Below are 19,980 nucleotides of genomic sequence, written 5' to 3'. Positions count from 1 at the left end.
TAGTGAACCACTAGGTTCGAGTTCCTTGAAAGCACGCATTTCAAATAGTACTGATCAATAGGAGGGATTAACCCTCAAATAATGACAGCAACTATGTACCAGGATTGTCTAAACCTCATTACAGACCTTCAGAATATTTTCTGATGCTCAGTAACACAACAGTGAAAGCAAGATAGAATTCATTTTAAAATGTCCATACCTCAACCTTCAAATAAATACATTGATAATTTAGATAAAGACATATCTTATAACTCAAGTAGAAACTCCTTATTGACATATAAGTACCTGTTCAAGTCTACACCTCCTTCATAGGTCAGGGGATGAAATACTGAAAAAGACATACAAAACACTATTGAAAGATGTGCGATTTTAATGTAATATACACTGTTTAGAACCTAAACAATGCAACAACTTAAAACTCATGTTCAAAGAAATTGCTATTCACTTTGCAAAACAGACTAATATCCAACTGCAGTAAATACCAACTTGAATATTATCTTCAGATGAACAAAAATCTACTTGTCAGGTAGAGGACCTGTCATCTCAGTCAGCATTGTTTTCTCCTGAGAGGAAGCATGACTTATAGAATTAATAAGACGGAATTTCCATGTAAAAAATTAGGTCTGAATTTCCAGCTACAGCTCCTTGTTATGAACATGGGCAATATGGATTATACGCGAGTTCATTTATTAAAAAAGAAAACACACATGAGAAACGTGGAAGAAGATAAGCATTGAAACTGAAGAGAAGGTATATTGCTGCTATTTTCTGTTAAATTAAAAAAAAACTCTGGCAGCTACTTGGGAGGCTGAGGCAGGAGGATTGCTTGAACCCAGGAGCCAGAGGTTGCAGTGAGCCAAGACTGCGCCACTGCACTCCAGCCTGGGTGACAGAGCAAGACTCTGTCTCAAAAAAAAAAAAAAAAAAAAGAAAGAAAAAAAAAGAAAAGAAAAAGAAAGGGAAAAGAAACTCTGGGTCTTCCATAGGAATTGAGGCCACTGTTCTATCACACTGTAATAGAGTTTTAATTGAAATTCTTCAGTGGGATGTAGAGTATATGCTAAAAGTAGAAGACTTTATAAAAAGACCTCTTGGGGCCAGGATGAATTTGGTGTTATTTGGGCAAAGGTCCTCCCTCCTTGTCAGTTACTCAATATCTAATCCAGGGGCTGGGCGCAGTGGCTCACACCTGTAATCCCAGCACTTTGGGAGGCCGAGGTGGGCAGATCACCTGAGGTCAGGAGTTTGAGACCAACCTGGCCAACATGGTGAAACCCTGTCACGACCAAAAAAAAATACAAAAAAATTAGCTGGGCGTGATGGCAGGTGCCTGTAATCCCAGCTACTCGGGAGGCTGAGGCAGGAGAATCGCTCGAACCAGGGAGTCAGAGGTTGCAGTGAGCCAAGACTGTGTCACTGCACTCCAGCCTGGTGACAGAGCAAGACTCCATCTCAAAAAGAAAACCAAAAAAATATCTGATCCAGGGTCATGCAGCCAGTGGACGCTGGAGTCTGACAGAACATGCTTCCACTGAAGAAATAAAAAAAATGGCCTCATTTTTTTGTTGGTATTGTTTGCTTTCATTTTCCAATGAAAATGAATAATGCTAAATATTCACCCAATGCTAAATAAAATTTCAATGAATATTACATACCATTATGGGCCCCAACTGCATCACTCCCTTTTTGTTTGTAGCCAAATATTAGATCAATCCACTCGTGAAGGTGTTCAGACACATAATTGCTTTCCAATGCATCTTTGCTCTTCTGGAGAAAGTCCTCGGGACCTATTAGATTAGACTCAATCGAAAAATCATGGAGTCTTCATTTTTTTCCTCCCATTTCTCTTGTCTATCTATATGTATATAAAGCTTCTAGGACAGGCAAGAGGTCCATATTTCTTAATGCAGTTTTTTTTTCTATCATATGAAATGTAAGTTTTTTGGGGAAAAAAGTGGCAAGAATCATTTTCACATTAAGGTCTCTCAAATATATATTAATGTTTTTACATCATAGACTCATAGAATACTTCTGATATGGAATAGGGCTCATATCTCCTTATTTAGAGAATTATATTGTGATTTTTAAAAATCTAAGCAATAAAATAATTACTGAAATTGCACTACTTGGTAAAGCATGTCTATAATACAACACCTCCAAGGGGGGACTCACTGGTGGCCCAAGGGGGAAGCTCCACATCGTCGACCATCTGTCCTCCTTGTCTCTTTCCCAAATCCAACTTCAGGCTATTGACTAGAAAGCTCACATCATTACCATAGAATTCTGGAATTAACTGAAAGTTTCGGGGAAAAATAAAAAACAACAACAAACATGTTTTAAAGCAGTTAGAAACCCCAAGTCCAGTTACTCATCAGCTTTATTAACTGCTTACCTCTTTAAAATCCGTTGCACCATCCAGACAGTTTTTCCAAGTTTCAGCAATACTACATATGAAAAAAAAATTCACCTATTTTCAGCTAAGGAAATAGCAATAGCAGCATTTCCTATGCACTTGGGGGCTGTTCTACACTTTACCTGTATTAACTTCTGTTTGTCATTTCCACATAGTTCTAACCATCTCTCTGAGTGTCCCACTTTAACAAAAGGGAACACTCGGGCCCAGAGAGTTTATGTAACTTCTCCAGGGTCACATGGCGGGAGTGGGCATAGAGTCTGAGTCCACACCATTAGCTACCATATACACATTGCCTCATCCAAGGGCCAAATGGAGCAGGGTGCCTCCACACTGAAAGATTAGCACCACTGGTAGGGCGCGGTGGCTCACACCTGTAATCTCAGTACTTTGGGAGGCCAAGGCGGGTGGATCACGAAGTCAGGAGATCAAGACCATCCTGGCCAACATGGTGAAACCTCGTCTCTACTAAAAATACAAAAATTAGCTGGGCGTGGTGGCATGCGCCTGTAGTCCCAGCTACTCAGGAGACTGAAGCAGGAGAATCGCTTGAACCCGGGAGACGGAGGTTGCAGTGAGCTGAGATTCCGCTCACTGTACTCCAGCCTGGGCGACAGAGCGAGACTCTGTCTCAAAAAAAAAAAAAAAAAGATTAGCACCACTATCTGAATGGCTTATTGCAAAAGGAATTATTATTAGATATGTGCAGAGTTCAAAAAAAATGAAAAGGACATACCAAAAAATTTACAACAATTATTATCTCAGTGTGGTGGGATACCAAGTAAACTTATTTCCTTTTTTATAGTTGCTGATTTTTTTGTCAAGAAAATATTACTTTTATAATTTAAAAAGTAAAGCCATCTAAATACACACAGGGAGCTGTATTCAATTCACAGCAAAATTATCAAGAATAATAAAGTGTGGGAAACAATCTAAATGCCCAACAATGGAGAAAAGAAGTTGACATAAAATATGGCGTATGTTAGAATGTGATACAATAATTTTAAAAAAGAATCATTGTTTTGAAGAATATCTAATAATATGGGAAAAACTTTAAGATTTAATATTAGGCTACAAAAGGTAGGACAAAAAGCTGTACATAAAATATGTTCTCACATTTACACAGACATATACATGTCTAGAAAAAGCCTGAGAGGAATAGATAGAACAATTAGTGATTTTTTACATTTCTTTACTTTTTTATTATATCCAGTGCTTTGAAACAAGTATGTTGTATATATACAATCAGAAAGTGTTAAAAATGATAAGCAAGGCATTTGTATCAAACCTGTTGAACATTCTATCTGCATTATCAAATCTTCCATTCTGCAGGCATAGCATATACTCTGGTGCTAAAGGGGAAAAAGTCAGAGGTAAGTCAGGTCACAGAATCATTGAAGAATACAGTGAAATAAAATTTAATTGGGGGTAATGATAAAGAATCTTACCAATCCTAACAAGATAAAAAAGTACATAACCCGGGGAAGAGTAGTGACTCCCATACATGAACTTTGGTTCAGGCATTTCCTGGTAGCGTGTCTAGAATACAGAAAAAAAAAAAAATAGAGCTAAGTGTTGGCTATGAAATAATAACTGACAAGTAGAAAAAGCCTAAAAGAAATCATAACATAGATATACCATATTCCTTAATTTCTCTGTTAGATAAGAAAAGGAGAAGATAAGAGGGAAAGAAAATCTGTGGCTAAACAGCATTCCTGAGACAAGTATTTTGGTTTCCCTGGCTTAATGGTAACAAAATGTTGGCACTAGATTAAATAGAACTGATTTTATGTGTCTCTTATGCGATTTACCACAGAATGCCTTCATGAAAATAATTCAGTGAACCTGTAAACAGGTCGCCCTCCTCCTTCCTAAACTGCAGACAAGAAATGCAAATGGTGAGCAGCTAATTCACGGTCAGGAGAAAAGTAAGAAAAAACTCTACGTAGAGTCACTGGTATAATTCCCCTAAGCCTTGGAGAAACGAATTTCCTTCCATAAAAACACAGGCCATGGCTTCTCGTGTTGCTTAGAAACCAAGAATCTCTAAGTCCACATACCAGTAGTCTCTCCAGCCGTTCCTTATTTAGGGCCCCCACTGGCTTACTGAGATCCCGGAAGGTTCCTGGATTTGACAAATCTATAAACATAAATCAATAAATAACTTCAGCTTATACTTAGTACCATTAACCTCCTGAATTAATTCAAATATACACATTTACTTCCACAAAAGTTTTTTTAAAAATTGAGAGCGATTCATGAGAGTTATTTTTGTTAGTTATTTATATAGATGTAAAGAAAAGGTTAGCAATTTTGAGTTTTAAGTTAGACACAACCACTTTAGAGCAATATCTCTAATTTGACAATGCCCTGAACATTAATTTTTTTAAAAAAGTTTCTGATTAAGGAACATATATATATTCCAAGTAAAACAACAACAACAACAAAATTTTAAAAGCCATTATTCTTCTACCAAGATTTACTTTCTACATTCGAATTCTAGTGAATATTATTATTCTGCAATATTAGCCTATTTGAGAACTAGTGAGCTAAATATTTTCAGAGAAATACATTCTCATATTTCTAGAAAATCTATTATCTCTTTCAAGTACAAAGGTTCAAGATAATGTGTCAAAAGGAACTAACTGTTCACAATATATAATTTTTAAATATTACAAAATAAAGTTACAATACAATTACATTTTTCTTAAAATAATCTGTGGTAGCAAGAGAAGAGTAGATATACCCCAAAGGTAAAGTGGTTATCTCTGTAATATAATTATGGATGATTTTTATTTTCTTCTTTGATTATTTCAGGACTTTCCAAGTGTTCTATAACAAATAATCACAGTTTTTAATGTGATTTTTAAAAATAATATGATAAGGCGAGTGAAATTTTCAAAGTGAGAAGCAAATATTTCAAAATGTGGTACTTATAGGTAATAATGATAACCCTGGATTAAAATCATGCCCATTTTTTCTCTCTGTGTCCTTCAAGAAGTATGGTGGAAAAAACATGCATGAAACACTTACGTAACACTTATATAGTATCTTGGAATGGAAATTGGCAGTCCTTAGCAATACAACTGAAATGAGTTGTAATTTGTTCACATGTCACATCACAATTATAAAATAGAATTTATTCTCTCCTTTAAAAACAATACAGATGACCACTCCCCACTCAACTTGGTCAGAATTCCACGTGTGGCAGTTACCTAGTTCTGAGCTGGAATAATCATGTATTATCCATGGAAACACAGGGTACTGGGAGAGGTCGTTGCAGCTGCGGTCGGCCAGGTTGTTGAGGTGAAGGAGGTACTGATAGTTGGAAAGGTGTCCACGCTGCCACTGCAGCATGTAGCTCTCAGCAGTGTGCTCCGCCACATGGTGCTCTGGGGGAAGAGGACCCACGAGGTCTGCCACTTAACTTCGCAAACTTAGTATGCAAAAGCTAGGGGCTTAACGTGTAGACCATTCCTGTGCATTCTTGAAAAATGCATTGTAAGAAAAAGAAAAGTAGGCTGCTGACTTGTTTTCATAAAGTATTTGTTCAGCTATGTATAAACAGTTCCAAGATCAAGGAGGGGAAATTATTAAATACACTGAGCTATTACACTACCCTCCACAATAGGATACAACCTAAACAAATACAAAAGTGTAGAGCAAATATAGAAATATTACATGTTAATAGGTAATATTTATACAGTAACAAAGAATCCCTCCAAATGTGCTGTGTCTCCATGCATTTAAAAACCCATGGCCATCTGGGAAAGCTTATTTCTTTTATTATTTATGAAATTAAAGCAATCTTTTAGTTTTCTTTTAGGCTTGGAAGAGATGTACTACTGCTAATTTGTCAATGACTACGTATTATTTATGCATGTGAAGACTAAGGAAAAGAAAAGAAATTGTTAAAGAAGAAAACAGGCATTTGGCAGGAGGACCAATTCTCAAACTAAAAGAACCAGACCTGCCCCCTGAAATACCTCAGGAAAAATGAGATCTTAGATAAATGCAGCAATGAGAACTTCCCTTTCAGAGTGTAAAATGAATTAACTGTCCTACAAGTGGATTTTCCATTTTGTTCAGAAAATTCTGCTTTCAACCTTTCCTGATGCATTAAGCATCTTAACTCTTAATATTTATTCTCATTTACTTTTACCAAGTTTCTTCTTTAATCAGCTACTAGGAAAGGGCTTCAAAAATCAAAACACACTTCCCCCTCGTTTTCTACTTTTGAAACCCCTCAGAAAAAGCATGAACAATCTTAGGAATAAACTCAGTGAGAACTGACAGTTTCTTAGAAGATGGATATTTTAGATCATGGCAAAGTTTTTGGCTTGAGATTTTAGGACTCACCATGAAAGTTGATCTTTTTATTGTAATCTTGTTATAGTTAAAAAAAATAAAATTTAAAAACCTAGATCACGAGACAGGAAATTAAAGTAAACTTGTAACAAAGCTATACTTATATATAAAGTTACCTTCAACAGCTTAATGTATGAACAAAATACTAGCTATATATAACTATATATAAACTATATATAACTACATAGATATATAATATATATATATATAAATCTACTTTAAAATAAAATATGTTCCCTACTGAAAGCCAAGTATTCCTCCTTGAAGTAAAATTTCATTTCTAAGGGAAGATGTACTTTACTACAAATTTCACAAATAGTTTTGTGGTACACTAAAATAACAAACACATTAAGATGATATTTAAAAAATCCCAATATCCTTTTTTGTTTGTTTTTTTGAGACAGGGTCTCACTCTGTCACCCAGGCTGAACTGCAGTGGTGTGATCACTGCCCACTGCAGCCTTGACCTCCCAGGCTCAAGCGATCCTCCCACTTCAGCCTCTCGAATAGCTGGGATTACAGGCACACGCCACCAGTCCCAGCTAATTTTTAATTTTTTTTGTAGAGATGAGGTCAAGCCATGTTGCCCAGGCTGGTCTCGAACTCCTGGGCTCAAGAGATTCTCCCTCCTCGGCCTCCGAAAGTGCTGAGATTACAGTCATGAGCCACCATGCCTAGCCCCAAAATCCATTTTTAAAGATAATTCCTTTCCAGTTATCTAGCAACTTTGTAAATTAGAATAATTTAATTTAGCCTTGCAATGTAATAAAAAAACCTTGGGCTTGAACATCATAATACAAGTATTTTCTCTGGCAAAGGTGGGAAAATTCACATTTTCCATGAAAAACTGAGGAAATATCATTAATTAAAAGCAAATTCCACTCCAAAGTCAGTATATTGAGCATAGAAGGCTCACATGTTCCTTTTGCAGTCTTTCAGCTTTGTGGTTCTGACCACAATCAATGATCACAAACATATGAATAACTCACTGCCTCGCAGTACAAAACTGAGTCTTGGTTCTCATAAACTAATATAAGACCTGACTGAACATAAAAATATTTGAGTGGATTCTTCAAAATCCATTCAGTTTGGAGGACGTTAAAATATAAGAGCATTTAAATATATTTATCTAGAGTTTTTAAAACATACATTCAGAATGAACTATTATCAGAGTGAATTTATATTTCCCAGAATTTTAAAAATATTATTTTGGCAATTATAGTTACTGATGAGAAGAAATTAGAACCACAAAGAAGCAATTCTAGAAATAGCATTTTTCTTCTCTTATTTCCTATCCCAGATCCTTAGGAGTTGAACTACCTTCATATGAAAAGAAACCCTGTATCTACTAAAAATACAAAAAAAATTAGCCTGGCGTGGTAGCGGGCACCTATAGTCCCAGCTACTCAGGAGGCTGAGGCACAAGAATCACTTGAACCCAGGAGGCGGAGGTTGCAGTGAGCCGAGATCGCGCCACTGCACTCCAGCCTGGGTGACAGAGCGAGACTCAGCCTCCAAAAAAAAAAGAAAGAAACAATGAAGGGTGAGCACCAAACCTAGGTATGTGGCAATGTAAAAATAGAGATCATCTCTATCTTGAGGTTCATAGAACTTTAGGTAGATGTCGGAACACAGATCATCTTCTGTGCAAAATACTTCCAAGCCCTATAAATTCAAAAAGAAAAGAATAAAATAAATAGCATTGTATTCATCTTGCAATCCCAATATAAGTATATAATTACAAAAACATTCAGTTAAACATTTGTGTTTATTTTTATAACTTACATTCCTATTTTCAATCTATAAATTTAATTCAGTGATATATATACACATATACGTTTGTGTATATATATATGTTGTATTTATAAATGTTTTGAGAACAAGATAGTATCTCAGCTAAACTTTGTAAATCACCTTGGGTGTTGAATATTTTCATTAATAATAGCTTTTGTGAACTTGTTATTTTGAAATTCAAAAATAGCTGATCCATGTCTTCACATCTCTTCTTCAAACATAAATGTCTAGCTTTCTTTCATAAGTTAAATAACATATATATATTTTGAGACCAGGTCCTGCTCTGTTGCCCAGGCTAGAGTGCAATGGTGTGATCACGGCTCACTGCAGCCTCAAACTCCCAGGCTCAATTGATCCTCCCACCTCAGCCTCTCGAGTAGCTAAGGCTACAGGCGCACCATGCCCAGTTAATAAATAAAAATTATGCACGCCTAACAAATTGATAATTGAATAACCCATTCAATTAATACATTATTATTATCTTATAAAAACCTATGAGCTTTGTGACTATAGTGTTAGTAAGGCTGAGCTAGCAAAGGAACAGACAAAGCCAGGATGAAAGCCCAGAGCTACCCTTGGTTCAAATACAGGCTTTCACCATGTACTAGCTGGGAGCTTAGGAAGTTAACCCCCGGAGTCTCAATTTCTTCACCTGTAAAATACAATACTATCTACTTCACAAGACTTATAATGGCGAATAAATGAAACATTATATATAAATTGCCTGTTACATAGAAAGCACTTAATCAATGTTAATTTCTTCTCTTTTTCTGACTGCAGCTCTATACCCAAAGGAGGAGATTTTTAATAGTATCTGTTTCCCTGATCTGCTACTAGTGCTGGAAATGGAGGAATGGCCTTTTAAGTAAAATAGGCAGCAAAACAGTAGAATTTCACAAATTAAAAGCACAAAAATAAGAGTTAAAATTCCACAATGCTTTTGTAATGTCACCAAGTTACTGGTTAATCTTCAAAGGAGAAAAAATGAACTTCTATTGCTGTTGAATTAAAACACTTGGAATCATACCTTCTGTAGGGATTGGTTACTAAAGTAAGACATGTGTCAGAAACAGGACCTAAGTATAGAAATACACTTATTCAGGGAATGGTGGAAAGAACTGCCTATATGATTTTAAATGGTTATTTTGTCATTCAGCCCAAAGGTTGAATTAATGTAAGTTAACTGTGAATATACTAGTTCCACTAAAGAAGTAATTTTGTAATATCTTCCAGATTTTGCTTTGAGACCTAGCTGCTATGAATGGTGGAGGCAAGTACAGCACAGGGTTGGTTTTACACAGATCATTCTAGCCTGAGCCCAGAAACTGAGAATGCAGGAATAAGAAACTCAAGGGCACTCTAGCCCTCTTGCTCTTGGAGCCAAAAATATTTCATAATAGAACCTCTTCTCTACATGAAGGAGTTATTCCTTTATGAATTTCTAGCTTCTCCAAAAGAAAGAACAGCAAAATCAGAGTCTATTTTCTTACAAGACAATGTACCTGTACTTTCAGACATCCCATAAGTGTTTACTGTCAATAAACTGCTGGCTAAACTGAAAGTGTGACAATCGTGCCCCAGCACAGCCTCCCAAGGACTCACCAGAGGCATGAGGCCGTGCCTCCTTTTGTAGATGCGGCGGACATCTTGGAGTGTTATCTGGACCACAGGTTTCTTTAAAAGTAGAAAGACAATCTCAAACATTATTGTTCTGACACAATTAGAAGTTGTTCTGTAGTATCAGAAAGGGGAAAAAAAAATCACCAAATCTTGCCTTCTTAATGAACCATTGGAAAAGGAAATCTTGGAACAAGGTGATATCTGGTTTCCCATTCTGCTCTGCCATCTTTCACTAGCTTTATGACCTTGGGCAAGTCTTCCTCCCCACCATGTGGCACCCCCCAAATGATAATGCAATCATCTATCTTTCAGGGATATTTCAGGTTAGTTTGGGGTGGGGTGATATCTTTTAGGTTAGATTGTGGGGTGATAAAAAATATAAAGAACTGGCATAAATAACCTCTCAGGAATCTTGCTATCTTTTTTTAGACAAATAGTTTGCTTAGTACTGACACACATCTTTTTTAAAGAACCCTGTCTTTTATCTCATTAAAAATTACAGTGTATTAAGGCTCACAAATTACTAAAGTATAAAGCAAGGACTCTAAATTTTTTCTTTGTTAATGAAGAAGAAAATTGTCTTGCTTTTCTATAATTTTAAAACACTAGTAAGAGAGAAAGGAGGTTTAAAAAGGCAGAGATTGGCTAATGGCTATGCTTCCGTGGTCCTCCTCCCAAGTAGGAGGGACGATGGGTGTGCAGAGGTCAGTCTGTCCAACAGTGGAAACTGCCCCGGAGTCCCAGAGTCAGGTCTTGGAAATGACTGGTCAAGGATCCTGGCCAGTATTGGGAAGGGGTAAAGGCCCATACCATGGATTGTGAAGCTAGGGTACACAGACATTTTTTCTCAAAATTTCTGACCCAAGCAATAGTAGCAGCCAAGCCAATTTATTACACTCCCTGAGAATGCTGTGCTAGCAGCATGCAGTGTCTACTGGAGAACTAGGAAAGTGAGCCCCACCACCTAGTGGACACAATCGCTATAGCATAATCTTTCACTCAGGAGAGTTTGAGATGTTTTAGTGCCCTGTAATGACCAGCCTGGAGAATTTCCAAGGTGGAACTTTCTCTGGCAGAATTCTTGGGCCCTGCCAAATGGCCCCACAGCACTACCAGGGTGTGTTAGGATTTCTGTTCTTTTAATGGATCATGCTAAAAAGTGGCCAGATCTAGATAAGCAACAAATCTTTACAAGTGTCAGCATGGATATCTAAGTTTGTATTTATTTTCTGGCCTTGTAAGTCTGGTGTCATTGTGAAAGAGAAGATTGTTTCCAACATCCTAGCAGGAGCCCACAACTGCCAGACAGCAGGATCTCCACACACACCTCTGCACTAGCTGGGAGGACCTGCTCATAGTGCTCCTTCAGGAAAAATTCAGATCTACTGAGGTTGTTCATCATTAAGCAGAAGCAAGAAATACCAACATCTGTGTATATATAAGCAAATATATTTCAAAATCTATTTCTTATTAATCATAGTACATTTCACTGGTCTCTTGGAAATGCCTCCTAGAAGAAAGGTCTAAATCTCTAGCGACCCTTTACTAAAATAGGGAGGAGCAGGGTTTCTTTTCACCACACTGAGAGCAAGTGCCCCTGACATGACTGAAAACAGATCAGAGGAACTCAGACTTCAGAGACTATGTATCACGATTACACATGGTGTTTGTAAAATACACAGATGCTGCCTGTGAAGGGGGTGGGCGGGGACATGACTTGATCCTCATTAAAAAGTGAGGTCCCTGGTATTGTGAGGCCATGGTCTGGAAACAGCTTAAACATGGGCAGCTCCCCACCTGACCCTGCGGTCTACACACCGGGTAGCCATTGAGGGGCTGAAAATACAGGTTTGTGTCCGTGATGCACACGTGTCCAGGATTAGTCACCAGAGGCGTCACCATTTCTGCTTTGCATTCCATGTGCAGCTTTTCAGAAATGTTTTGGAACCTGAAAATAGGTTTTACAGCAAAAGTAAGAAAAATCAGAAATTGATCTACTTTCTAGGTTTATCTAAGGGAGCTACAGTGTGACTTTCTATGACATTTGTCTAAACACTACATTTAATATAAGAAAAATGGTAATATAAATTGATTGCTTAGATAAAACTGACTCTTTAGAAATGGCATGATAAAAACTCATTTTTCAAAGAAATAGGTGAGATTATCTACCACAGAAGCCATGACAGACAAATAAATAATACCAAATAACCCTTAGCTAAACTCATTCCCCCCAAAATAAATAGGCCTTGAAACTATTCTTACATTTAAATTATTTCTTATTTTTCTGTCATTATTTTTATCGTCCTATAAACCATTTTGACACAAGTGGCATTTATTTCACACTACACTTTAAAAGGCTCTAACGACATAATTATAATTACTTGAATTATAATACATTTGAGTAATTGTATATTCCTTTGTATATTTTTGAGTATATCCCTCTGTGAATTTACTGCAGAAAACCTCTGAAAAATGATCTCTTCACTACCCACTCGTAAAATATTTAATCAACAAAGTCCCTTCTCATTCTGCTTTAACTGATTTAAGAAAAAATAAGGGAAAACAACCAAATCATCAACATTTTAAGGCAATTACTGAAATAACTGGGTTAAAAATAAATCTCTTTATAAGTGACAGGACAAAAAGATACAGAGGAAGATCTCCACCTCAAGTTAGGATGGGAAAGCTATAAGAGACTGTTGAAGCTTTCACCCTAACAACCAAAATGAGCTGGATATACTGAACAATCTTCATAGCTTTTTAAAACCCACTGGAATGTTGAGCATGTAAAGCAACCTAAATGAACATGATTGCAAAAAGGAAAGAAGAGATCAACAGGTGAGTGGCAGGAGGAGGAGTAACCTATGATAGAAGTGAGTAAGGGCTGCAGAATGAAGAGAGATCTTCAGGGAAATGGAAAGCCAGAGTTGAGACTGGAGAGCGAAGAAAGCTCCCCAGAGATTCAAAAATGCTGTCGACTGAGGTGCAAAACAAGGGAAATCTCCCGCAGTTCAGAAACCTGATGGCTCAGTTATAAAGCACAAAGATACCTCTAGAATCCTTCAAGTGCTGAGATCCCAAGACCTGTGGAAGAGAAAGTCTTTATCCCTCCCTCAATAGAGTTGTAGGCAGTGTTGGCTTAAATTTAACCACAGGTGCAACAAAGTCTTAATGCAGCTCAGTGACAGATTTGATTGACAGAGCCTCCCTGTACAAGTAGCCTGACAGAATAAGACGTGGCTTGACCACTTCTGGAGGTAAATATTATTTAGTTCGGTCTCAACACTTCCTTTTTAACAAACTGCTCAATAAAAAAATTACAATACAATAAAATTATAATACATAACGAAGAAGCAAGAAAATATGACTCATGCTCAAGAGAGAAAAGACTCTATAGAAGGTGTGCCAGACATTGGATCAATCAGAGGAAGACTTTAAGATAACTATAGTAAATATGATAAAGGATCAAGAACAGTCTAGGCATGTTGACTCACACCTGTAATCCCAGCACTTTGAGAGGCCAAAGCAAGAGGATCACTTAAGCCCAAGAGTTTGAGACCAGCTGGGTAACATACTGAGATACCATCTCTACAAAAAATAAAAAAATTAGCCAGGCATGGTGGCATGTGCCTGTGGTCCCAGCTACTCAGGACGCTGAGGATCACTTGAGCCCGGGAGGATGGGGCTTCAGTCAGCCATGATTATGCCACTGCACTCCAGCCTGGGTGACAGAATGAGACCCTGTCTCAAAAAAAAAGAGAAAAGGGTCAACAAGAACAAAAGATGGACAACACATGTGAAAAGACAGAGTTTCAGCAGAGAAATAGAAACTATGAAAAAGAGCCAAATAGAAATATAGGAATAAAAATGTTGATATCACAAAGAATTAACTAAACAATCTTAACAGCAGACTGGATGCAGTGGAGGAAAGGTCCAGTAAGGCTGAAAACAGGTCAATAAAAAGTGTCCTAACTAAAACAAAACCAAAGGAGAAAAAAGAATGAAAGAAATATATAGGAGTGTGTATCTGAGATCTGAAGGAATATATTAAACATACTAACTTAAGTATAACTGATTATAAAAGAAAAGACAGAAAATAGGACAGAGGAAATGGAGAAGAGAATGGCTGAGAACTGATGAAAGATATCAGTTCATAGATGCATGTTATTCTGAAACTCTATGTGACATAATGAAAAAATTTACCATTTGGTCTCTGCTCCCAGTTCGTGGCACAGAGCTCCTGAAATGTGTGTAATTTCCTGAGTCACAGAGGTGTTAGGTCCATCTTTTGTTCTAATATTTGGTCTTTGGTCCTGATTCCTGACATAGACCTCCTAATCTCTTGGAATTTCCTGAGTTACAGAGGCATCTTTTCCTCTAATGAGGCAACTGTGTATGGGATCCTGGATGGGTGCTGGTCACCAGAAGGACCAAGCCCTGATGAGAGGCTTAGAGCTTTTGGCCACACTCGCCCTTTTCAGCATAAGGTAGAGAGGCTGGAGACCGAGTTAATATTTGACTATGCCTATGTGACGAAGCCTCCATAAGTACTCCTAAACTATGAGGCTGGGAGAGCTTCTGAGTTGCTGAAGACATCTATGTGCCAGGAGGGTGATGTACCCTCACTCCACAGGGACAGAAGCTCCTGCACTCAGGACCCTTCCTTCCAGATATCACCCTATGCATCTCCTCATCTGGCTGTTCATCTGTACCCTTTATCATGTCCTTTCTTATCATAATAAACTGGTAAACATAAGTACATATTTCCGAGTTCTGTGAGCCATTCCAGTGATCAAACCTAAGGAATGTGTTGTGGGAATCTCTGATTTATAGCTAGTTGGTCAGAGCACAGGTGACAACTTGGATTTGTGATTGGCATCGGAGGTGAGGGGGGCAGCCTTGTTGGACTGAGCTCTTAACCTCTGGGGTCTGTGCTAACTCCAGGCAGACAATGAATAGAATTGTAGAATACCCAACTGGTGTCAGACAACTCCTTGGTATAGGAAAAAGCCCCATAGCTGATCACTGAGGTGTTCTGTGTTGACAGCATAGTAGGAATTTCCCCATCATACACTCTGAAACCCTCAAGCAGGATGAGCACAAGAAAACCACATCGTACATAGGGAACAGCAATTCAAATCATGGGGCTCTTCACCAGAAACAATGGAATGACAATCTTTAAGGGGGTAAGAAACCTGTCAATCTAGAATTCTATATCCAAAAACACCCTTCAAAAATGAAGGTAAAATAAATATCTTCTTCTTAGACAAAGCTGAGAGAATTAATCTCTAATGGATCAGCTTGTAATGAATGCCACAAAAAGTGTTCTAGACTAAGGAAAAATAATACCAGATGAAATACTAGATTTGCAGAAAGGAAACAAGACTAGAAATTATAAACATCTAAATATCTAAGTATTAAAAATATTTTTTAGTATTTTTAATTTCTATGCAAACACATATATGTATCTAAATTCTTTAAAAAGCTATTGATTTTTAAAGCACAAATAAGAATACTGTATTGTGGGTTTTATGGATTATGCATAAATTAGCCACAAGATCAGATCATAACAGGCAGGAGAGGCTAAATGGAAATACATTGGAGTAAGGTTCTTGTATTGGTGTAAAGTAGCATGAAATGATATTATCTGAAGGTACACTCTGGCACGAGGTACATATTGTAATCTCTAGAATGACCACTAAAAATAACACAAAGTGCTACAGCTAAAAAGTCAATAGAGTAGATAAAATGGAGTACTGAAAAATACTAGAATTACCAAAAAGAAGGGAGAAAAGGAGGAGCAGAGGAACAAAAAAAAAATGAGACACCAAGAAATAAATACAGAAACAATGTGTGCCACATAATGATGTTTTGGTCAATGACACTGTATATAATAGTGGTCTCATAAAATTATAATACCATATTTTTACTCTACCTTTTCTATAAGTAGATACATAAATACTATTATATTGTAATTGCCTATAGCATTTAATACAAGTTGAGTATTCCTTATTCAAAACACTTGGGAGCAAAAGTGTTTTGGATTTTGGATTTTTGAATGTTTGTATCATATCGGTGTGCCTCCCTAATCACAAAATCTGAAATCTGAACTGCTCCAATGAGCATTTCCTTTGACCATCATGTTGGCACTCAAAAATTTTTGAGTGCATTTCGGACTTTTGGAGCATTTCGGACTTAAAATGTTTGAATTAGGGATACTCAAGTGGTACAGCAAAATGCTGTGCAGGTTTGTAACCTAGGAGCAATAGGCTATACTGTGTAGTCTAAGTGTGTAGTAAGCTGTACCATTCAGGTTTGTATAAGTGCACCCTATGATGTCCTCACAATGACCATTGCCTAACGACACGTTTCTCACAACATATGAGGCGGGAAACTAAAGAAAAATAAAATTAAAAAGAAAGAGAAATAAGTTTTCCTGTATTAGGCTGACTTGTCTCAGAGGCAGCAACAGGCACAGCCCAGACCTAGGAAAAGTCTTGATAATATTATCTAATGTGCTCTGAAGACTCTCCCAGCACTCCTTTAACATAGGGAGAAGAAAAACAAATTTTCCTTTGTTTTATGGAATGAGTTTACAGATTCCTCTTCTCTGTAACTAGTGACTTCAAGTATTGTTTTATCTAAGCAGTAGAGTGACGGTCATGAGCCTCTGAGCAGGCCTGAGTTACGGCCACCTGGGTGCCATAGTGAAGGTTATAGGATAAGCCTGTGCCTAGGCAAACCTAGGTAATGGACATCTGGGTTGCATAGCAATGGTTACGTGCAATCCTGAGTTATGAACCTGTTGCGATTTGATTATCGGTCTTTGTCCTGCCTCTGTATCCCTGCTTTCACACCACTGTAAGCTTGCTTCAAGCTGGCCCACCCCTTTGGTGAAGTGTGTATAAAAGTCAAGTGCTGTCTTTGTTCCAGGCCCAGTCATTTGGACGCTGAGTCAGCTGGGCCTGGTGCATTCAATAAAAGATTCTCCTGTTTTAACCCAAGGTCCCTCTCTCATCCTCCTGAATCCCACAACACATATCCCTGTCATTAAGTGATGCATGACTATCCTAAGATACTAGGCTTAAAACCAGCTAGTGTATAATTATATAATTATAAATTATCTAAACATTCTTACTGAAAAGCAGAGATTGTCAGAATGCATAAAAAGCAAGACTCAACTATATATTTAAAGTATATATTTTTTTAAAATAGAATAAATACACAGATTAGTAGTAAAAGGGCAAAAAAAGATGTATCATGCAATCACAACACATAAGAAAACTCATGTGGTTACTTTAAAGGAAGACAAAGCAGGCTTCAAGAAAAAGACTATCACAAATGAAGAGGGACATTTCCTAATGATGAAAGAATCAATTAATTAAGAAGACATTATGCATCTTAATGTATATGAATCTAATAACAGAGCTTCACAACACAAAATGCATAAATTGACAGAAATAAGAAAAGAAATAAATCACCACTGACAATTTTAACATCCTTCTCTCAGTGACTGATAGCACAAGTCAACAAAAAAAATTAATGAAATATATTTGATCCAAATGACCATCAACCAGTTGGACCCATATGGCACTTATGGAATACTATTTTCAACAACTGCAGAGCTCACATTCCTTTCAACGGCATGTGAAATGTTCACCAAGATAGGCCATATGCTGGGCCATAAAACAAATCTGAACAAATATCAAAAGACTGAAATCACATAGAACATATTCTCTGATCAGATATTAAATTATAAATCAGTACCTATAAAATATCTACTAAAAATTTCCAAATATGTGGAAGTTAAACATACTTCTAAATTACCTATGGGCCAAAGGAGAAATGATGAAGAAAATTACAAAATATTTTTACATTAATGGTAACAAAAAACATATCAAAATCTGCAGAATGTTGCAAAAGCAGTGCTTAAAGAGAAAATTATAAGTTTAAGTGCTTCTATTACAAAGGAAGGAATAAAACTGGTGACCTAGACTTTCTTCTTAGAAAGTTACAAGAATAAGTTTAAACCCAAAGCAAGCTGAAGGAATGAAATCATAAAAGTAGACATCAACTATAAGTAAAGTGAAAAAGCAGAAAAATATCAACAAAGTCAAAATGTGGTCATTTGAAAGATTAATAAAATTGGTAAGCCCTGGCAATACTGATTTTTTTAAAGAGAGAAAACACAAAGTATCAGCATAATGAATGAAAGAAGGGTGATACTACAGATGCTGCTGGCATTAAAAGGACATTAGCAACTTCATACCAATATGTCTGACAATTTAGATGAAATGGACAATTTATTTGAAAAACACAAGTTACCAAAACAGGAACAGAAGAAACAGACAAATGGAACAGTCCTGTGTCTAGTAAATAAATGGAATCCCAAAGGACACTTTAGACCTAGATGGCTTCATCAATAAATTCTATCAAAAATGTAAGGAAGAAATAACAATCCTACACAAACTTTTCCTGAAAACGGGAGATAAAGAAAACCTCCATACTATTATGAGGTCAGCATAACCTGTACCATACCTGACAAATACCTTACAAGAGAATTACAGAGCAATATCCCTCATCAATATAGATACAAAAATACTAGCAAAGCAAATCCAGTAATATGTAAAAAAGATAAGATATCATGTTCTCAAATTAGATTTAGCCCATGAATACAAGGTTGGTTTAACATTGAAAAAAATCAATCAATGTAATTCAAAACATTAACAGAATAAAGAAAAAAATATGATCATGTCAATGAATGCAGAAAAAATATTTGACAAAATTCTACACCCATTATTGAAAAAACTCTCAGTGAACTAGGAACAGAAAGGAATATTTTCATTCTGTTAAAGGGCAGCTATGAAAAACCTACAGCTAACATCATCTTTGAATGATGAAACCTTAAGCCCTTTTCCTGTAAGATCAAGAATGAGGCAATAATGTTCATTTCCACCACATCTATTAATAAAACTGTGCAATGAGGCAAGAAATAGAAAATAAAAGCCATAGGGATTTCTGTGAAACTGTCATTATTCACAGATTAAATGATTATGTACATGAAAACTCCATGGAATCTAGCAAAAAACACTCTAAGACTAATGAGTGAATTTAGAAGAGTCATAGTATACAAGGCCAATTTAAAAAAGAACTGTATTTCTATGTACCAGTAACAAATAGTTGGAAAATAAATTTTCAATAGTATCAAACAATCAAATATCTAGGAATATGTCCAACAAAAGATGGCAGCATCTACATACTAAACAGAACAGGGATTCTGAGTGGGGCATGAAAGAGAAATCTGTACTATCTTTTGGTCTGTTCTTCTTAAATCTACAATCGTTACAAAATAAAGTATTTTAAGGAAGACTTTTGGGTTAGAAAAGGGTAAATTTTTAATTCAGGATGGATTAAAGACTTAAATGTTAGACCTAAAACCATAAAAACCCTAGAAGAAAACCTAAGCAATATCATTCAGGACATAGGCATGGGCAACGACTTCATGACTAAAACACGAAAAGCAATGGCAACAATAGCCAAAATAGACAAATGGGATCTAATTAAACTAAAGAATTTCTGCACAGCAAAAGAAACTACCATCAGAGTGAACAGGCAACCTACAGAATGGGAAAAAATTTCTGCAGTCTACCCATCTGACAAAAGGCTAATATCCAGAATCTACAAAGAACTCAAACAAATTTACAAGAAAAAAAAAACCCATCAAAAAATGGGCAAAGGATATGAATAGACACTTCTCAAAAGAAGACATCTATGCAGCCAACAGA

General features: G+C 36.6%; 1 protein-coding gene across 3 annotated transcripts in view; it reads right to left on the bottom strand.

Moving 5' to 3' along the window:
* The window catches only part of NSMAF (neutral sphingomyelinase activation associated factor), a 77,268-nt gene that overhangs the window by 14,060 nt on the left and 43,228 nt on the right, over nt 1-19,980 (bottom strand). For all 3 annotated transcript variants that reach the window (XM_031013961.3, XM_055349148.2, XM_063709279.1), the window contains exons 10-20: nt 12,014-12,143; nt 10,178-10,249; nt 8,338-8,446; nt 5,629-5,805; nt 4,474-4,553; nt 3,862-3,952; nt 3,702-3,765; nt 2,393-2,444; nt 2,173-2,293; nt 1,656-1,787; nt 286-328 (exon numbers count right to left, since the gene is read on the bottom strand). In XM_031013961.3, the coding sequence (XP_030869821.2) occupies nt 286-328; nt 1,656-1,787; nt 2,173-2,293; nt 2,393-2,444; nt 3,702-3,765; nt 3,862-3,952; nt 4,474-4,553; nt 5,629-5,805; nt 8,338-8,446; nt 10,178-10,249; nt 12,014-12,143 (1,071 nt within the window). The remainder of the gene's footprint in view (nt 1-285; nt 329-1,655; nt 1,788-2,172; nt 2,294-2,392; nt 2,445-3,701; nt 3,766-3,861; nt 3,953-4,473; nt 4,554-5,628; nt 5,806-8,337; nt 8,447-10,177; nt 10,250-12,013; nt 12,144-19,980) is intronic.

This window comes from Gorilla gorilla, chromosome 7 (assembly GCF_029281585.2).
Source record: "Gorilla gorilla gorilla isolate KB3781 chromosome 7, NHGRI_mGorGor1-v2.1_pri, whole genome shotgun sequence".
Classification (NCBI taxonomy): Eukaryota; Metazoa; Chordata; class Mammalia; order Primates; family Hominidae; genus Gorilla; species Gorilla gorilla.
This window is presented reverse-complemented; position numbering and strand designations above follow the sequence as displayed.